The sequence below is a fragment of the Martes martes genome (genome assembly GCF_963455335.1).
Source record: "Martes martes genome assembly, chromosome: 17".
Lineage (NCBI taxonomy): Eukaryota > Metazoa > Chordata > Mammalia > Carnivora > Mustelidae > Martes > Martes martes.
Window position 1 is genome coordinate 19,359,580 of NC_137905.1, and position 18,426 is coordinate 19,378,005.

At 43.5% G+C, this 18,426-nt stretch overlaps 1 protein-coding gene across 1 annotated transcript; it reads right to left on the reverse strand.

The window, feature by feature from the left end:
• Positions 1 to 645: 645 nt before the first annotated feature.
• Positions 646 to 17,428, reverse strand: LOC308358331 (CKLF-like MARVEL transmembrane domain-containing protein 2; the record flags this gene model as incomplete). The annotated part of the gene is made up of 4 exons (XM_080828517.1): positions 646 to 873; positions 1,333 to 1,434; positions 16,888 to 17,046; positions 17,189 to 17,428. 4 exons carry the CDS (start codon positions 17,426 to 17,428, stop codon positions 646 to 648), a joined length of 729 nt encoding a protein of 242 aa, XP_080684643.1.
• Between the last annotated feature and the right edge of the window lie 998 nt (positions 17,429 to 18,426).

An 18,426-nucleotide genomic window follows, 5' to 3' on the forward strand; every position in this document is an offset into this window, starting at 1 on the left:
ATCCTCACTGAGGGAGACACTGCAGGTCCCAGAGGGCTGCTTGGTGTCCCCTCAGTTTTTCCTGTGCCCATCCTGCCTGGCCCATACGCCAGCCTGACTGTGGCTCTTGGAGGCCCTGAGCCCTGAGGAGACGAGACCAGCTCTTCATCCTCCTCCCGAGTGCACCTCACAGGAGGACCAATGCTGAACTACAAAGTAAGAGGAAGGAAGGCCAACAACTGATTTTTCTCATAGGAACTACCTGGATGCTTTAAAAAAAAAAAAAGAGGGGAAATAAAAATAGCCATATGAACAAAATGTTCATTTTCTTTTGTAGTCTCTTGTTTTCCTCTGGCCCGTCAGGCTGATCACTGTTGACAGCCGGTGTCACCCACACTGGTGGTCCCCCAAAGCTCATGTGCCCTGCAGGTACCCCAAGAGCCCAAGCCCTAGCCTTGACCTCTGTACCAAAGCTTTTGTTGAACAAAATAATGTTTACATCAACTTTAAGCTTTGAAATCCATTTAAAGAGGAATTTCTTTTCCAAGCAAAGGTGATTATTAGGGTGGAAAGGAAAACCATTCTGGAGAGAAGACAAGACAGACAGTGGACATATGTTTTGTGGCAAAACACGCTATCGCTTTGACAGCGGGGGTCTCCTTCCCGTCATTTCTTGCCTCCCTTTCCTTTATCCTTGGCCTTTTCTGGTGCCTTTTCCGGGGGCTTTTCTCCTGCCTTTTCCGGTGGCTTTTCTGGTCCCTTTGGCTTTTCAACCTTTGGTTCCCTTGGTGGAGGGGGAATCAGCACATTCCTTTTGACTTTCTTGCCTTTGAAATGTTTTCTTTGAAGACATATATCGATTAAAGCGAAAAGTCCAGCCACACCGATGAGGACCTGGAAAACAAAAGAATGAACTTTTACTTTTCGTTCCAAAGCTGGCATAGTCTTTCCTTGTTTTAATTCGTCAGCAGGTGCTGGTTAAGACATCCCTTGGTCCCCCCAAACTTCCAGATCAGAGATACTCCGATTTTGCTCCTCCCCCAATCTCAGCCTCCCTATCCCCCCTACACACACCCCCCGCTCCATGCATCTGTCTTCCCTTCTCTTAAAGCCCAGCCTGGGTGTGGCCCATTGCCTTAGGGATCAGGGCAACTAGGAGGAGGAAGCCCTTAGCTCCCCTGGCTTTCTGGACCACATTTTCTTCACTGGAAACACTGACCACCTTTACTTTTAAACTTTGCCTGGGTCTCAAGATTTTTTAAAAGAAAAGAAGTCCTTAAGTCAGGAGAGAACACCCATTCTCCAGAAGAGGTGATTTCTGAGCAAATGAAGGGCCCAACATGGAAGACTCACCACGGCAATGAAGTAGTGCGTCGGCATGCTCGTCCGGGTTTTCACCGCGATGACAATGGCCCCCACAAGGAAGATGAAGGCGAACAGGTCATTGAGAAGGTCCTGAAAGCGCGGGAGGTAGGAGAGCCAGCCTCAACCAGAACCAAACCCCCTTCTTTTTTTCTTTTTTTTTAAGATTTTTATTTATTTATTCGACAGACAGAGATCACAAGTAGGCAGAGAGGCAGGCAGAGAGAGGAAGGGAAGCAGGCTCCCCGCTGAGCAGAGAGCCCGATGCGGGGCTCGATCCCAGGACCCTAGGATCATGACCTGAGCCGAAGGCAGAGGCTTAACCCACTGAGCCACCCAGGTGCCCCCCAAACCCCCTTCAACACCCAGCTTGGCATCGCTTCCCCCGGAGGGGATGGTTTCCAAACTTTAGCCTCATTTTAAAAACTGATGTGGGAATATGAGTAAACATCAGCTGGTGGACGTGCTGCGCTCCCAGGGCTGGGCCCTGTGTGTTGAGGCCCAGGCCGCCTAATTGCCTTCATGGACCCCTCTGCTGCCATCTCTTCTGAAATCACACATTTAGTGGCTCTTTACCCCCCCTCCAGTATTCATTTAAGTAAATGCACAACTGTTCAACTTAATTGTGAGTACAACCCCTCATCATCTTTCTGTTCTGGGGGCCAGCTCCCCTCTCTGGATCCAGGGTGGGCTGTGTCGCTGGCAGGAGACTCTGTTGGATTCTGGCCTCCCCAGCTGGGAGCTGGGAGCTGGCAGCTGCCTCCTCCACCCCTGCCCCCACACCCCCTTCCCGCTTTACTTCCTAGACACTCTCCCCTTTGCAAGGCCACACTGCCTCCTCCATCATCAGTCCTCCTTTGCATCCCTTCTGGCCCCAGCCTTAAGCTTGCCCCATACTTGTCTCCCTTACTTTCCTGAAAAGGTCCAGATGTTTGTAGATTGGGCAAAAGGCTGCTTTCCCAGCAGGCACCATGCACAGCCACTCCCTGACATAGCCAAGCTTAGAGTTGGCCAAAGCATGGCCATAGCAACACAGCTTGCCTTCCCCACCGCTCGTGGGGGTGATGGTGGCCCAGAGTTTGTGCACCCTCTTAATCCTGTGGGCAGCAGCCAACACGGCAGCCCTGGACAAGGCCCGCCCTCCCTTCCCCTTGGTTCCTGTGATGCCGTTTTCTGTTCATTGTCCTTCTCTGGCTACTTGTCGTGGGCCTGTTCTTTTCTTTTTCAGGTTTTTGAATTTTAATACATTTCAAACCTCCCATCCCCACTCCAACCTCCAGCAATCATGAACCACCGAGATTAAACAGATGTTAATATCTTGCAATATTTACTTAGATTGCTTAAAAAAAAAAAAGCCAGGAGTAAAACTTCGCGGAGCCACAGCGTCACCATTCTAGCCCATTGATACCCCTTGCTCATGGGCAGCCACACACATTGGAGCTAATGGATACTTTTCCAGGAGGGTATTCGTATTTTCTTCCATATTATATATTCACAAACAGTATATACTCTTGTGTGTTTCAGAAATTTAAATTTAATTAAAAGATATCTTCTAGCATTGTCTTTTTAAAAAAATTTTTTTAATGTATTTATTTATTGGAGAGGGCAAGTGTTTGTGCAGGGTTGGCGGGGGGTGGGGTGGTGAAGAAGGAGAAAATTTCAGGCAGACTCCATGCTGAGCACGGAGCCTGATAGGGGACTTGATCTCACAACCCTGAGATCATGACCTGAGCTGAAATTGAGTCAATTCCTCAGTTGGCTGAGCCCCCCCAAGGGCCCCAGCATTGGTTGTGTGTGTGTGTGTGTGTTTGAGATTTTATTTATTTATTTATGAGGGAGAGAGAAAGGGAGCAGAAGAGCAAGGGGAGGGAGAAGCAGACTCCCTGCTGAGCAAGGAGCCCAACTCGGGTCACCGTCCCAGGATGCTCTGATCATAACCTGAGCAGAAGGCAGATGCTTAACCGACTTGAGCCACCCAGGTGCCCCACAGCATTGGCTTTTTAAACTGAACAAAGTTTGTGAGGTTTATCAATTTTGAGAAATACATATTGAATTCACAAAATTTAACTGATGTATTCTATGAAGAAACCAAACTAGAGACATTAGGTTGTTTCTACCTTTTAGGAAATTATTATTACAAACTCTGCTGCAGTGAACACACTTGTCTGTGTCTTCTTTGCTTATTTCCTCCTGGTTTTGAATCAGTAATAAAAAATCTCCTAATGAAGAAAAGCCTAGGACCAGATGGCTTTCCTGGTGAATTTTACCAAACATCTAAAGGAGAATTAACACCAGTCTTCCAGCTCTTCCAAAAAATCAAAGAGGAGAGAACCATTCCCAGAATCATTTTATGAAGCTACCATTTTCCTGATACCAAAACCAGAAAAGGACACTACTGGAAAAGAAAATTTCAGACCAATCCCTGATGGATAGAAATGCAAAAAGTCTCCATGAAATACCAGCAAACCAAATTCAGCAGCACATTAAAAGGATCCTCTACCATGATCAAGTAGGATTTGTCCTTGGGATGTAAGGAGGTTTTAAACATATGCAACTCAACCCATGTGTTGGGTCATGCTAGTAGAATAAATAAAATCTTTAAAAAAAAAGAATCATATCATCTTAATAGACAACAAAAAAGCATCTGACAAAATTCAACATCCATCCATGATAAAAACTCTTTAACAAATCAGGCATAGAAGGAACATATCTCAACATAATGAATGCCATACATGACAAACCCACAGCTAACATCATATTCAATGTTGAGAGGTTGAAAGCTTTTCCTCTAAGATCAGACACAAAACAAGGGTGTCCACTCTCACCACTCCTGTTCAGCAGTGTGTAGGAAACCAAAGTAGAACAGTCAGACAAGAAGAAGAAATAAAAGTTCTCATCATATCCCTGATCTCATTTTTCTTTTCTTTTCTTTTTCTTTTTTAAAGATTTATTTATTTATTTATTTGACAGAGATCACAAGTAGGCAGAGAGGCAGGCAGAGAGAGAGGAGGAAGCAGGCTCCCCGCCAAGCAGAGAGCCCGATGCGGGGCTCAATCCCAGGACCCTGAGATCATGACCTGAGCCGAAGGCAGAGGCTTTAACCCACTGAACCACCCAGGCGCCCCGATCTCATTTTTCTATCGTTTTTTTTTTTAATTTTTTTATTTAAATAAACATATAATGTATTTTTATCCCCAGGGGTACAGGTCTGTGAATCGTCAGGTTTACACATTTCACAGCACTCATCATAGCCCATACCCTCCCCAATGTCCATTTTTCTATCGGTTTTAAAAATGTTGTTTATGATGTCTTCTGTTGTAAGGTTTTAATTTTAATGTGATGTATAGTTTCTCCCTCTCTCTTGCTCACACACACATTCCCAGGAACATTTATTAAATATTCTGTTCAATTGCTTTATTACGCTACCTCTTTCATATACGGAATTGCTATATGTACGTAAGTCTGTTTCTGAGTTCTCTTTTTATTCCTTTGTTCGTTTCCTCAGGCGACCTTAGCAAGATCCCACAGATTGGGTGGCTTAGACAACAGATATTTATTTTCTCACAGTTCTGGAGGCTGGAAATCCACAATCAAGGTGCCAACATATTCAGTTTCCGTTGAGGGCTCTCTTCCTGGTTTGCAGGCGGCTGCCTTCTTGCAATGTCCCCACATGGCCTTTCCATGGTGTGCACAGTAGGGTGGAGAAGAGGCAAGGGGAGAGGGATGAGGGAGAAGAAGAAGGAAAGAGAGCTCGCTGTTGTCTATTCTTATAGGGACACTAATCCTATTGGATCAGGGTCCCACTCTTAGGATTTCATTTCATCTTAAGTACTACTCTAGAAGCCCCATCTGCAAGCTTGGTCACTCTAGGTGTTAGGATTTCAGCCTGTGAATTTGGGGGATATGCATTCAGTCCGCAACAATTCCATTAGTCTTTTTGTTAATCCTTGAGCTAATACCAAAGCTTTATCGTAGTTCCGATATCTTGTTGGGTGAGTCCATCCTTGTAAGAATTTTAGAATTACCTTGTAAAGTTCCAGGAACAACCTCTGTCAGGTTGGAGTTTCATTTACTTTATAGATTACTGTGGAATTAAAAGGGTATCATCTTTATGATAACGGTTCTTCAGATCTGTGAATGTGGTATATTTTTCCATTGTATGTAGAGTTTTCTATCAATAAGTTATGATCTCCGTGTAAAGTCTTATACATCTTTGAACAGGTTTATTCTGAGATTCTTCTAGTTTCTGTTGCTATTTTTTCTTAAAGATTTTATTTATTTATTTGACAGACAGAGATCACATGTAGGCAGAGAGGCAGGCAGAGAGAGAGGAAGGGAAGCAGGTTCCCCGCTGAGCAGAAAGCCTGATATGGGGCTTGATCCCAGGACCCTGAGACCATGACCTGAGCTGAAGGCAGAGGCTTTAACCCACCGAGCCACCCAGGTGCCCCTGTTGCTGTTTTAAATGGTTACTATGAAAAGTCAGATTTTCTCCTTGTTCATTGCTCATATTCAGAAATGATATTGTGTTTGTCTGTGGTTGCCCTGTGGCAATCAAGCAGTTCTGGAAATTTCACTGTAGATTCTCTTAGATTTTCTATGTAGAGAATCATATTATCTGTGAATGATGCTAGTTTTTTACCCCTTCTCTATTCATACACTTGCTGTTTTTCTTGTTACATTGGGACTAATTTAAGATCTCCAGCACAGTGATGTACAGGATGGGGGACTGTAGGGATTGCTAAGGAAATGCTTCTAATGTTTGACCATGAAATGTACTCATTGTTGCCCGTTTGGGTAGGCACTTATTATTAAGATAAGGAGGTTCTCTTTTGAAGTAGTTTGCTAAGAGTTTTCTAAAAATTAGTATTTAATATTACTAGCTTTCCTGAAGCTTGTGAGATGACATGGTTTTCTTCTCTAGACACAAGATTTTAAGTTAATAGAATTTTGCAGACTAAACCATTTTTGCATTCCTGACCCATACCCTGCTTGATCATGATGTATTGCTTGCTTATACATTGCTTGATTCAGTTTGCTTATATATTTTTTTTTCAGCTTGCTTATATATTTTATTGAGGATTTGTATAGCCACATTCAGATAAGCCAAGCATATATACTTTACTTTCCTTATAGGTCTGCTTTTAAGGTCAGAAGCCTACTAGATAATACAACATATTATCAAGCCTTTAAAAAAGAAGAAAAAAGGGACAGATCAGTGAAACCAAATGTAGAATCTAGAAATAAACCCTGCATTTGGGATTTTAACATTTAACAAAAATGCCAATTAAAATCAGTGGGGAGGGTTGCCTGGGTGGCTCAGTCAGTTAAGCATCTGTCTCTGGCTCAGGTCATGATCCCAGGGTCCCCCAGGGAACCGTGTTGGGCTCCTTGCTCATTGGGGAGGCTCCTACCCAATTTCTCTTGCCCCTCCCCCCACTTATGTTCTCTTTCATTCTCTCACACATGCTCTCTCTCTCAAATAAATAAAATCTTAGAGTCAGTGGCAAAAAGATATACTATTTAATAAATGAATAAATTGAGTGATAGGGTAGAACACCTGGATAATCATCAGGATATAAAGCTAGAAGGGCACCTCGGTGGCTCAATTGGTTAATCTGACTTGATTTCAGCTCAGGTCATGATCTTGGGCTTGTGAGATTGAGCCCCATATCAGGGTCTGCACTGAGTGTAGAGCCTGCTTAAGATTCTCTCTCTCTCTCTCTCCCTTTGCCCCCCCACCACACCCAGCCCCTGCTCATGTGCACACCCTGTCTCTCTCAAAGGAAAAAAAAAAGATATAAAGCTGAAGTCATCATTCACACCATATACCAAAATGACTCCAAATTAGTTTTTTTTTTTTTAAAGATTTTATTTTTTTGAGAGAGAGAGAATAAGACAGAGAAAATGAGAGGGGGAAAGGTTCAGAAGCAGACTCCCTGATGAGCAAGGAGCCTGATGTGGGGCTTGATCCCAGCACCCTGGGATCATGACCTGAGTCGAAGGCAGTTGCTTAACCAACTGAGCCACCCAGGCTCCCAAAATAACTCCAAATTCACCAAAAGATTTAAGTGTAAAAAGTGAAACAGGTGCCAAATACAAACATGGATGAATTTTTTATAACTTGTTTTTCTATTTCTTTTTGAGTCAATTTTACGTTATATTTTTTTCTAGGAAATTAACAATTATCTAAACTTTACAATTTATTGGCATAAAAGTCAACATTTTCCCTGTAATCTTTAAAAATCTCTTCTTGATCTTTTCGTTTTAAAGATTTTATTTATTTGAGAGGGAGAGAGCTTGAGCACAAGCAGTGGAGAGGGGCAGAGGGAGAAGGAGAAGCAGACTCCCCCTGGAGCAGGGATCCTGATGAACCCAATCCTGGGAACCTGGGATCATGACCTGAGCTGAAGGCAGATGCTTAACGACTGAGCTACAAGGCACCCCAATTTTATGACTTTTTCAAAGAACTAGATATTTTGTTTTGTTGGTCCGTTCTGTGGATCTTTGTATCCTGTTTCATTAATTTTAGCTCTTATCTTTGGCATTGCCTTCTTCTTTATTCCAGTGTTTTATTTTGTTTTGGTACCTTCTTACAACTATTTTTAGTCTTCTTTTCTACTTATATAGATTTGAATTTGAATAGTTTAGGGACATTCTACGGGTAGTATCTGTGAATACTACATAAATACTCAATCTTCATATGTTTGGGGAACACACTAGATTTCCAGGCAGTCGGGGATTGAGTTAAATTTTACTGATTGATTTCTAATTATATTACACTGAAATTAGAGAATATGGTCTGTATGATATCAATTACTGGTTATTTACCTACATTTACTCTGTGGTCTTATTGAGGATAATATTTTAAAGATTTTATTTATTTATTTGAGAGAGAGAGAGCACACAGGAAGAGGGAGAAGCAGACTCCCCGCTGAGCAGAGAGCCCAGTGCAGGGCTCGATCCCAAGAACCTGAGATCATGACCTAAGCCGAAGGCGGGCACCCAGCAACTTAGCCACCCAGGTGCCCTGAGAGTAATTTAAAAAAAAAATTTACTTATTTGAGAGAGAGAGAGAGAGCGAGCATGAGGGGCCGAGGGAGAGGGGGAAGTCTGTTACAGACTCCCCGCTGAGTATGGAGCCAACATGAGGCTTGATCTCAGGAGCCTGAGATCACAACCTGAGCAAAATCAAGAGTTGGACGTTTAACCGACTGAGGAACCTAGGAATCCCGAGGATAATTTTTATGATTGTTCCAAGTGTACTTAAAAAGAATATATAGCCTCTTCTGTCGGGTATAATGTTCCACATGTTCTGTGTATGTCACTGGATCAAGCTATCAGTTGCTGACGGAGGCGTGTTAAAATCTACCACTGTAGTTGCTGTTTGCCAATTCTTCCTTATAAATAAGTTCTTTTTTTTTTTTTAATATTTGGGGGCTATCTTGTTAGGTGCATACAAGTTCAGAATTACTACACATGGTAATCTTTATAAACTTTAAAAAAGTATAAAATTGGCTTAATGTGGTATTAAAACTATGCCAGCTTTCATTTAGTTAGTATTTTCCTTTTATTATTTTTTCCATCTCTTATAGCTGGATTCAAAAAATCAGTTCTTAGAGTCCTCTGCCTTTTAAGTGAAGAATATAGTCTGTTTATATTTACCACCATTTCTGATATACTTGGATGTATTTCTACCATTTTAGTTTTTCTCTTTAACATATACCACATTCTTTTTCTCCTTTTCCCTTCTATTGACTTAACTCTATTCTCTTTTCACTCTTTCTCCACATTAGATTTGATGTCCTATGCCTGGGAATTCTTTTCTTTTTTTAAAAAATTTTTATTAATATATTCTTTAGCAGAATACAGAATTATGTTTTAATATGTTAGTGTTAACATCATTACCAAATGTCCTCCTAAACCAACAACTTTTCATTCCTGTCATACACCACTGCTGCGGTCCTAACCTGTTACTGGGTTGCTGCAGCTTCATTTCTACCTCGTTTTAGAGTTCTCTCCCCACCTCCCGAAACTGTTAATACCTTTTTTTTAAAACCCCAATTCTGTCTTAATGTTTATTTAGGTCAATCCACAAGCTCACTAGGCTCTTTGCTTAGTGTTCCTTTTTCACATTACATCTCTTTTTGGTTTAATTTCCTTCTTCCTGAGGTACATCTTTCAGTAGTTCTCTCAGTGAAGGTCAGGGACAAGAAATTGTTTCATTCGTTGTTTAAAAATATCATTATTTTACTCTTGCCACCTCATCCCTTTAAAGAAATTATTCCAGTGTTTTCTGGCCAGTGTCACTGCTGTTGAAATATATGAAGTTAAGTCTACTATTTTGAGGGTTTTGAGGGGTTTTCTTGTGGGTTTTTTGTTTTGTTTTAAGGTAAGTTGTCTTTTCTCTTGGTTTGGTTTTAAGCTTCCCTTTGTTTCTGGTGATCAGCAGTGCCTCTATGACATGCCTAGGTGTGGCTTTGTGTTTGTTTATTTTTCTTGGTACACTTTAGAGAATTCATGTCTTTCATTAAATCTGATATTAGTATGGCCACCTCAGCACTTTTTTGGTCACTATATATGTGGAATATCTTTTCCCGTTTTCACTTTCAACCTATTTGTATCTTTGGATTAAAGTGAGTCTCTTATGTTCATATTATATCAGTTTAAAATGGATCACTCAAAAAATCCATTCTGATAATCTCTGCCTTAGAGAGTTTAATCCATGTGCACTTAAAGTAATTACTGATAAGGACTTATTTCTGTCATTTTGATGTTTGTTTAGATATTTTATTTATTTATTTGACACAGAGAGAGAGAGAGAGATCACAAGTAGTCAGAGAGGCAGGCAGAGGGAGAGGGGGAAACAGGCTCCCCACCGAGCAGAGAGCCTGATGCAGGGCTCAATCCCAGGACCCTGAGATTGTGACCTGAGCTGAAGGCAGAGTCTTAACCCACTGAGCCATCCAGGTGCCCCTTGATGTTTGTTTTTTAGATATAATATCTTTTTGTTCCTCAATTCCTCCATTATTACCTTCTTTTGTGCTTAATTTTTTATAATGTACCAATTTCATTCCTGAAATTTCATTTCGTTTTCTACACATTATTTAGTTAATTTCCTAGTGGTTATCTTGGGGTTACAGTTAATATCTTATATTTACATAGTGTAGCTTGAATTGACACCAACTTAGCCTCAATAGTATATAAAAACTTACTGTTGTCATCACAAATTATATATTTACATATAGTCTTGTTAATATAGATTTATAATTATTTTTGTATGCATTCATCTTTTAAATCCTACCAGAAAAAGAAGCTACAAACCAAACATACAATAATACTAGCTTTTATATTTACCTATGTAGTTATCTTTACTGGTGTTCTTCATTCTCTTATGGGTTCAAATTACTGTCTTGGGTCCTCTCATTTGAGACTGAAGGACTCTCTTAAGCATTTCTTATAGGGAAGATCTACTAGCAACAAACTCCCTCAACTTTTGTTTTATCTAGGAGTGTCTTAATTTCTCTTTCATTTCTGAATGATAATTTTTTTAAAAAAATATTTATTTATTTATTTGAGAGAGAGCACATGTGCGAGCAGGGGTAGGGGCAGAGGGACAGGGAGAGAGAAAGAGAGAAACAGAAGTATACTCTGCACTGAGCCTGGAGCCCAATGCAGGGCTCAGTCTCACGATCCTGAGATCATGGCCTGAGCCGAAATCAAGAGTTGGGTGCTCAACTGACTGAGCCACCAGGTACCTCTTAAGTGGTAATTTTTTAAAAAAGATTTTTTATTTATTCATTTGAGAGGGACAGAGAGTGCAAGTGAGAGCACAAGCAGGGAAGAGTGTTGGAAGGAGAGGGAGAAGCAGCAGCCTCCCCACTGAGCAGGGAGCCTGATGTGGGGCTTGATCCTAGGACCCCGGGATCATGACCTGAGCTGAAGGCAGATGCTTCACCGACTGAGCGCCCAAGGTGTTCCTTGAATGGTAATTTTTGAAAGATAATTTCAATTTTGAAGGGTATTGTATTCATTTCCTGGAGTTGCCCTAACATAGTACCACCAACTAGGTGGCTTAGAACAACATAAATTAAAACAAAACAAAACAAACAACAACAGAAAAAAAAAACTTAAAAAAAAGGCACAACATAAATTTATTGTCTCATGGATCTGGAGGCCGAAGTCTGAAATCAAGGTGTTGGTAGGGTCATGCTCTCTCTGAAGTGCTAGGAAATGATGTGTTCTGGCCTCTCTTCTAGCTTCTGGTAACTTAAAAAAGTATTCTTTGGCTTGTTTCACCTTCCTGTCTTCTTCCTGTGTCTTCTCATATCACCTTCCCTCTGAGCATGTCTGTCTCTGTGTTCAGACTTCTCCTTTTTATAAAGATACTAGTCATACTAGGTTAGAACCCATTCTAATGACCTCATCTTAACTAGATCTGCAGAGGCCCTTATCTCCAAATAAGGTTATATTCACAGTACTGGGTGTTGGGACCTCAGCATATTTTGGGGGGACACAATTCAACTCATAACATAGCAGATGTGAAAGATAGGATTCTTGGTTGGCAGGGTTTTGTTTGTATTGTTCCATTTCTTTCCTAAGTCCATCATTCCACTGCCTTGGGATTTCATAGTTTCTGGTGAAAAATTGGCTGTTAATCATATTAAAGATGCACCTGTAAGAAATTAGTTGCTTCTCTCTTGTGACTTTCAAGACTTTGTCTTTGACTTTGTCTTTAAGACTTTGTCTTTTGACAGTTTGATTATAATGTGTCTCAGTGTGGGTCGCTTTGAGTTTATCCTACTTGGTCCTTTCGGGAGGTATAGATTTGTATCTTTTATCAAATTTGGAAAGTTTTTGACTATTTCATTGAATATTCCTTCTTTCTCTCTCTCTTCTTTTGAGATTCAGCATATGTTAGTATACTTGATGGTGCCCCCATAGGTCTCTTTAATTTTCTTCATTCTTTTTTTCTTTCTGTTCCTCAAATTGGAAAATATCAATTGACTTATCTTCAAGTTTACGGATTTATTCTTCTGCGTGCTCAAGTTCACATTAAACTGATCTAGTCAGTTTTTCATTTCAATTATATTACTTTTGGCTCCAGAATTTCTTTTTGGTTCCTTTTATAAAGTTTCTCATTACTGATATTTTCTGCTTGTGCATGAATTGTTCTCCTGGTTTTAGTTCTTTAAGCATTTTTAAGATAACAGATTTAAACTCTTTGTCCAGTAAGTCTAATAGCTGGCCTTTCTCAGAGACAGTCTCTTATTAATTTTTTCCCCCACGAATGGGCCATACTTTCTTATTTCTTTGCATGCTCTATAATGCTGAGTGTTTTAAATATTATAATGTAGTTACTCTGTAAACCATTTTCTGCCCCCTTCCCCAGGATTTGTTGTTGCTGATTGTTGTGAGGTGTAGACATTTGTATGTTTAATGACTTTCTTCTAAATTGTATTTTTTAATTTTTTAAAAAAGATTTTATTTTTTATTTATTTGACAGAGATCATAAGTAGGCAGAGAGGCAGGCAGAGAGAGAGGAGGAAGCAGGCTCCCCATGGAGCAGAGAGCCCGATATGGGGCTTGGTCCCAGGACCCTGGGATCATGACCTGAACTGAAGGCAGAGGCTTTAACCCACTGAGCCACCCAGGCGCCCCTAAATTGTTTTTGTTTTGTTTTTTTTCAAAGATGGTTTTCTTCCAGTGCTGCCACTGAAGTCCCTGTTTCACTGGCTTAATGGTCAGGTAGTGATTTGAAAGAGATTTCCTTAAATATCTGAAACAAACACAAATACTCTACCAGTCTTTGTGAGCTGGCTTTGTGTTGAGGCATTCCTTCAGCACCTGTCCAGGCTGTTTAGAACTCTGTTTTCACTTGCTGCTTGTGCATAGCCTAAAGGTAGGTAAGGGGCAAAAGCTTAGGGTCTTTTGACTGTGTGTCCAGCCCTCGCCATGTGTGTGGCCTTCTGGAGTCCCTGAGGTATGTGGTAGCTTTTCACAGGTCTTATTCCCCCACTGAATCTCCTTCCCTAGCTTCTTCCTTCCCAAACTTCTGGTCTATTGCTTGCCTCATCTGGTTTCCCTTGCCTCAGGTGGTCATGGTTAGTAGATATGCTTTTAAATGCTTTTTTGACAAATGCTATCCAGGAGGCTGCTTCAGCCCTGAAAAAGCTCTGTGGCAGGTGAAACAAAGTAAAGTTCCTGGGCCCATCCCTCAAGGAGCCACCAGACAGCTAAAAACACACAACCATAATTTTTTGAGAACAAGGTTTCAAAGAATGTGACCAGGAATGTGGGCTGTTGTCTTCATGGCTCTGGACAAGCTAGGATGTGAGGGTTGGGGGACAGTTATGTTAAAATGCCACAAGACTCTTAGCAAATTCAACAGCTTCTTTTTTTATTAGGCATTCCCCTGGTTGTTGTTGTTTTAAAGATTTTTATTTTATTTATTTGAGAGAGAGAGAGAGAGAGCGCACAAGCTGGAGGAGAGGCAGAGGGAGAGGGAGAGGCACACTCCCTGCTAAGCAGGGAGCCCCAGGTGGGGCTCAGTCCCAGGACCCTGGGATCATGACCCAAGCCAAAGGCAGACACTTAATCAACTGAGCCACCCAGATGCCCTGTGTTGTAAGTTTCTTTTAAAGGTTTATTTATTTATTTGAGAGAGAGAGAGAGAATGGGGTGGAGGGACTGAGGGGGAGGGAGAGAGAAACTCAAGCAGACTCCATGCCCAGGATGGAGCCTGATGTGGGGCTTGATCTCGAAACCCTGAGATCATGACCTGAGCTGAAACTAAGAGTTGGATACTTATTCGACTGAGCCATCCAAGTGCCCCATAAGTTTTTTTAAGTTAGATTCCAGAGTTCTGAAAAGTTGATTCCGGCAGTTTTTGACAGCATTGCTTTAGTGGAGAGACAGAGTTTTGGCGTTTCCAACTCTGCCAATGACTAAAATGACTAATGACTAAAAATAGTCATTAAATGGGGCGCCTGGGTGGCTCAGAGGGTTAAAGCCTCTGCCTTCGGCTCGGGTCATGATCCCGGGGTTCTGGGATCGAGTCCCACATCGGGCTCTCTGCTCCGCGGGGAGCCTGCTTCACCTTCTCTCTCTGCTTGCCTCTCTGCCTCCTTGTGATCTCTCTCTCTGTATAATAAATAAATAAAATCTTTAAAAAAATAGTCATTAAATCTGGAGAGTTCGCAGGCATTTTCACGTTGAGTATTTCTCCTCCTCCATTCTTTTGAGTCTCTTCTTCTGGGATTCCTATCAGGCTTATGATGGACTTTCTCATTCCATTTTCTCTATCTCAACTTCTCTCATATTTTTTCTCTTTACCTCTCAGTGCCATATTCTGGGTAATTTCCCTGTATCATTTGGTTTGCTAATTCTCCAGCTTTGTTTGATATGCTTTATAACCCATTTATTGACATTTTCATTTCAATAACTGTATGTTTTAATTCTAGATATTATATTTTATACTAAAAAAGTATATTCTGTCCTCAGAATGTCTTATTCTGCTCTTAGGGCTCTGTTTATATCTTTAATTATTTTAAGTATATTTCTTACTATTTCCAGACAGCTCTTCTATTAATCTCATATTCTCAGAATTCTAATCCTCTCTTTTGTTGTGTTTGCTGATTCTCAATTCTTGGACATGGGAATGTTAAAACTCAGGTGTTTTGTAGTTTTGGATTGTGAGTTTGTTTTTGAAAAGCCTTTCCCCCCCATCCCCACCTGTCCTGTGGGAACCTCTTTATGCTCTGATTGTGACTTTGCATTTGTTTCTGTCAAGAGTCCCAGGGACATCACCAGAACATCATTAAGTTAGGATCAGTTTTTATGCTAACTCCCAGGTACAGATAGGCTACATAAAGGTGAAGGGTGAAAGTAGTAAAAATTCAAACCAACTCTGTACAAAATTCAGGCTCAAGGTTTCTATTTCTCGAGGTAGTCTTTTTTCCTTTCCTCCCCCCCCCCCCTCAAAGCTCAGACAGAGGTGAACATGGCTTCTTGTTCCTGTGTGTGGAGCAAAAGGTGTCTTCTCTCCCTGTCTTTTCCTTGTCTTTGCAGGGTGCTGGCTTATGCAAGGGTCTCGGTTCTAACTACCCATTTTGCTTGAGACCAAGGCTTCTCCTCCACTAACTCCTGCTTCCTGGGGCAATACTTCAGGGCCCGTCCCACCCACACGCCAGTGCTGAGTCATTGCCACCCCTGTTTTTCCTTTCTGGCACTCATGTGTTTCCTTTTTTTTCCTACTGGCTCAGCCATTCAGCTACAGCAGTTGTGTTTACATTTTTTGTAGTAGTTTTAGGTAGGTGCAGGAGGAGGATTTTCAGGGGTTATTGATTTTTCATTTTGCTGGAACTATCTTCTCAAGTGCTTTGGCTGGGAACTTGCCCTCTGGCTGTCCCTTTACTTTGTCCACTGCTTCTCCCTCTCCCAAGAGTCTTACTTGGTCCTCCTCTCCTTTCTCCTTATATTGGGGGTCCTCACCTACACTGCTGAGACCAATGAATCCCTGGGCCCGAGGCACTTTTGATCAGGAAGCAGAACGAAGTGCAATTCGGGGCTCGGAATCTACTGACAAAGCTGGGTTTCGATCCTTTTTCTGCCACTTACTAGCTGAGTTACCTGGGGGTGGGTCTTTGACCATTCTGAGACCGTTTCATTTGTAAGGTGAGCAAAACCCTGAGTTTAGTGGGCTGGAGGCACGCTGTGAATGTGCAGTGAGATGGGAGTTCAGTGGGTGCGCTCTGTAGCGACACATGTGATGGCCAAGGTTTCAAGTCCCTAAGTTCTCAGGCATAGCATCAATTTGCATTTATTTCTCAGGCATAATCCCATGAGAGGAAGGTGTTATAGAGGAAGGAAACAGAGGCCACAAGTGGTTAGGTAACTTACCCAGCTCCTGTTCCAATGGATGACTGCTTTGGGCTTAACATAATTTTTTTTCTTTCTTTCTTTTTTTTTTTTTGAGAGAGAGAGAGAGAACATGTGCATGGAGGAGGGGCAGAGGGAGAAGGAGAGAGAGAATCTTAAGTGAGCTCCATGCCCAATGCTGAGCACTACAGGGGCTCGATCTCACAACACTGAAGTCATGACCTGACCCAAAATCAAGAGTCAGATGGTTAACTGACTGAGCCACCTAAATGCCCCTATGCTTAACATCCTTTACAGGGATAGTCCCTGGAGTTCTAAGACTGCTTTAGAAGGGATTTCTTTAAAATTCTCATTTTATTTTACTGATTTATTGGAAGATTGGTTTTCTTCTTTGAATTCTGGGGATGGGATACCTCCTGGGATGATCTCCCCCTTCAAGTGTGAGCTGGCATGGAGGCCCACCCCCACGACCCTGAGGCTGGGCTCTTTGACTTTTCTACCCAACTTCAGCTGCCCCTACCCTGGCCCCATGGCAGATGCTGAGCCCGTGCCCTGGACACAAATGGGGCAGGTGGCACATGTCTCTCTTTTCAGTCACTTTCAGGTACCAAGACCCACGTGTGAATGCTCCCCAGCCTCAGGCGCTCCCCATCTCCTTTCACTTACAGAAATGGGCCACAGGATGAAGGGCATGTATCTGTTGATGGCGAAGGTGTAGATAATGAAGAAGAAGCAGAAGACGGACAACTCCATGGTGATGATGAGTGTCAGGAGAGGGTGCACGGTGGTGCCGGTGAACATAACCATTGCAGCTATGAGGCAGCCCTGCTGGGAGACACGCAACTGAGCTCCAGCAGAGGGTTCTCACCGGCTCTACAGCCCTTCCGGAGCCCCTCTGCAGCCTGCTCCTTCTCTCTCTTCCCATCATCACCTCCCTCCCCACCCCAGGGGTACCAGACCAACTTACCAAGCTCAGGATCTTGACCTCGGCGTGCCCCATAACCCAGAACTCTTTATTGCTGTCCTTGAATTCCCACTTGTAGCGGCGACAGCCCTTCCTCGTGCCCACCTCATCCTGGGGCTGCACCGACTTTTCCTTTTTCTTGGGCTTCTGGTCTTTCTTGTCTTCGGGTTTGGGGTCCCCCGGAGGGGGCGTGGCTTGGGGCTCCGGGGCTGCTGCTTTGCCCTTTTTGCCTTTGTCAGCCATCTTTGCGTGGGAGTTCTTAACTTCTCACCGCCTGCCCGATCCCTCCTGCTGTCCCCCGACAGGCCTGGCCTCTGAGCGAGCCTGATGCCCACCGACCTGCTCAGAGGTCCCGCTCAGCCAACGGCCAGGACTGGCGAACGCCAACGCCTGGCGCTCCCCCGCGCGCCGAGTCTCCCTGCGCCGCATCGCCTGGCTCTGCGCCACCGCTGCCCGGTTGCACCGCGAGGACCCCAGTGGGTGCCGGCCGACTGCCTCCAGGGTCGCCCACCTCCGTGGGGTAGCCCCCGTCCCTTCTCCCCCTACCCCCAGCCGCAGGTGGGTTGCATGGGTGGGAAGCCCGGCGGCAGGGTCAAGGCCCTGGCCACCGCCCCCTGGGGCAGCCTCGTCAGGCACCGCGCGCAAAAAGGTAACTCGACTTTTACACAAGGCAACACGAGGAAGCACAAATGTTCCCGACTTAGCAGCCCTGATTTTATGATCGCGTGTGGGCTGGGATGGGTGACAGCAAGCTCAGTGGCGGGATTAGCGGGAGGGACGAGGCACAGACGCTTATGTCCGTGAGGGTGGCAGCGAGGATGCCCGTGAGGATGGCATCGTGGATGGCTTCGAGGATGCCTTTGAGGATGCCTGGGTGGATGTGCGCCTGGCGTGTGCGGCGGGGGCCGGTGTGGGTGCCTTTCCTGCTACCGGCGTGGGTGCCTTTCCCACTGCCTTTCCCGCTGTGGGCGTGGGTGCTTTTCCAGCTGCCGGCGCGGGTGCTTTTGCAGGTGCCTTTGCAGGTGCCTTTGCCGGTGCCTTCGCAGGTGCTGCTGCAGGTGCTTTTGAGGGTGCGGGTGTGGGTGCTTTTGAGGATCCCGGCGTGGGTGCTTTTGAGGATCCTGGTGTGGGTGCTTTTGAGGATCTCGGCGTGGGTGCTTTTGAGGATCCCGGCGTGGGTGCTTTTGAGGATCTTGGCGTGGGTGCTTTTGAGGATCCCGGCGTGGGTGCTTTTGAGGATC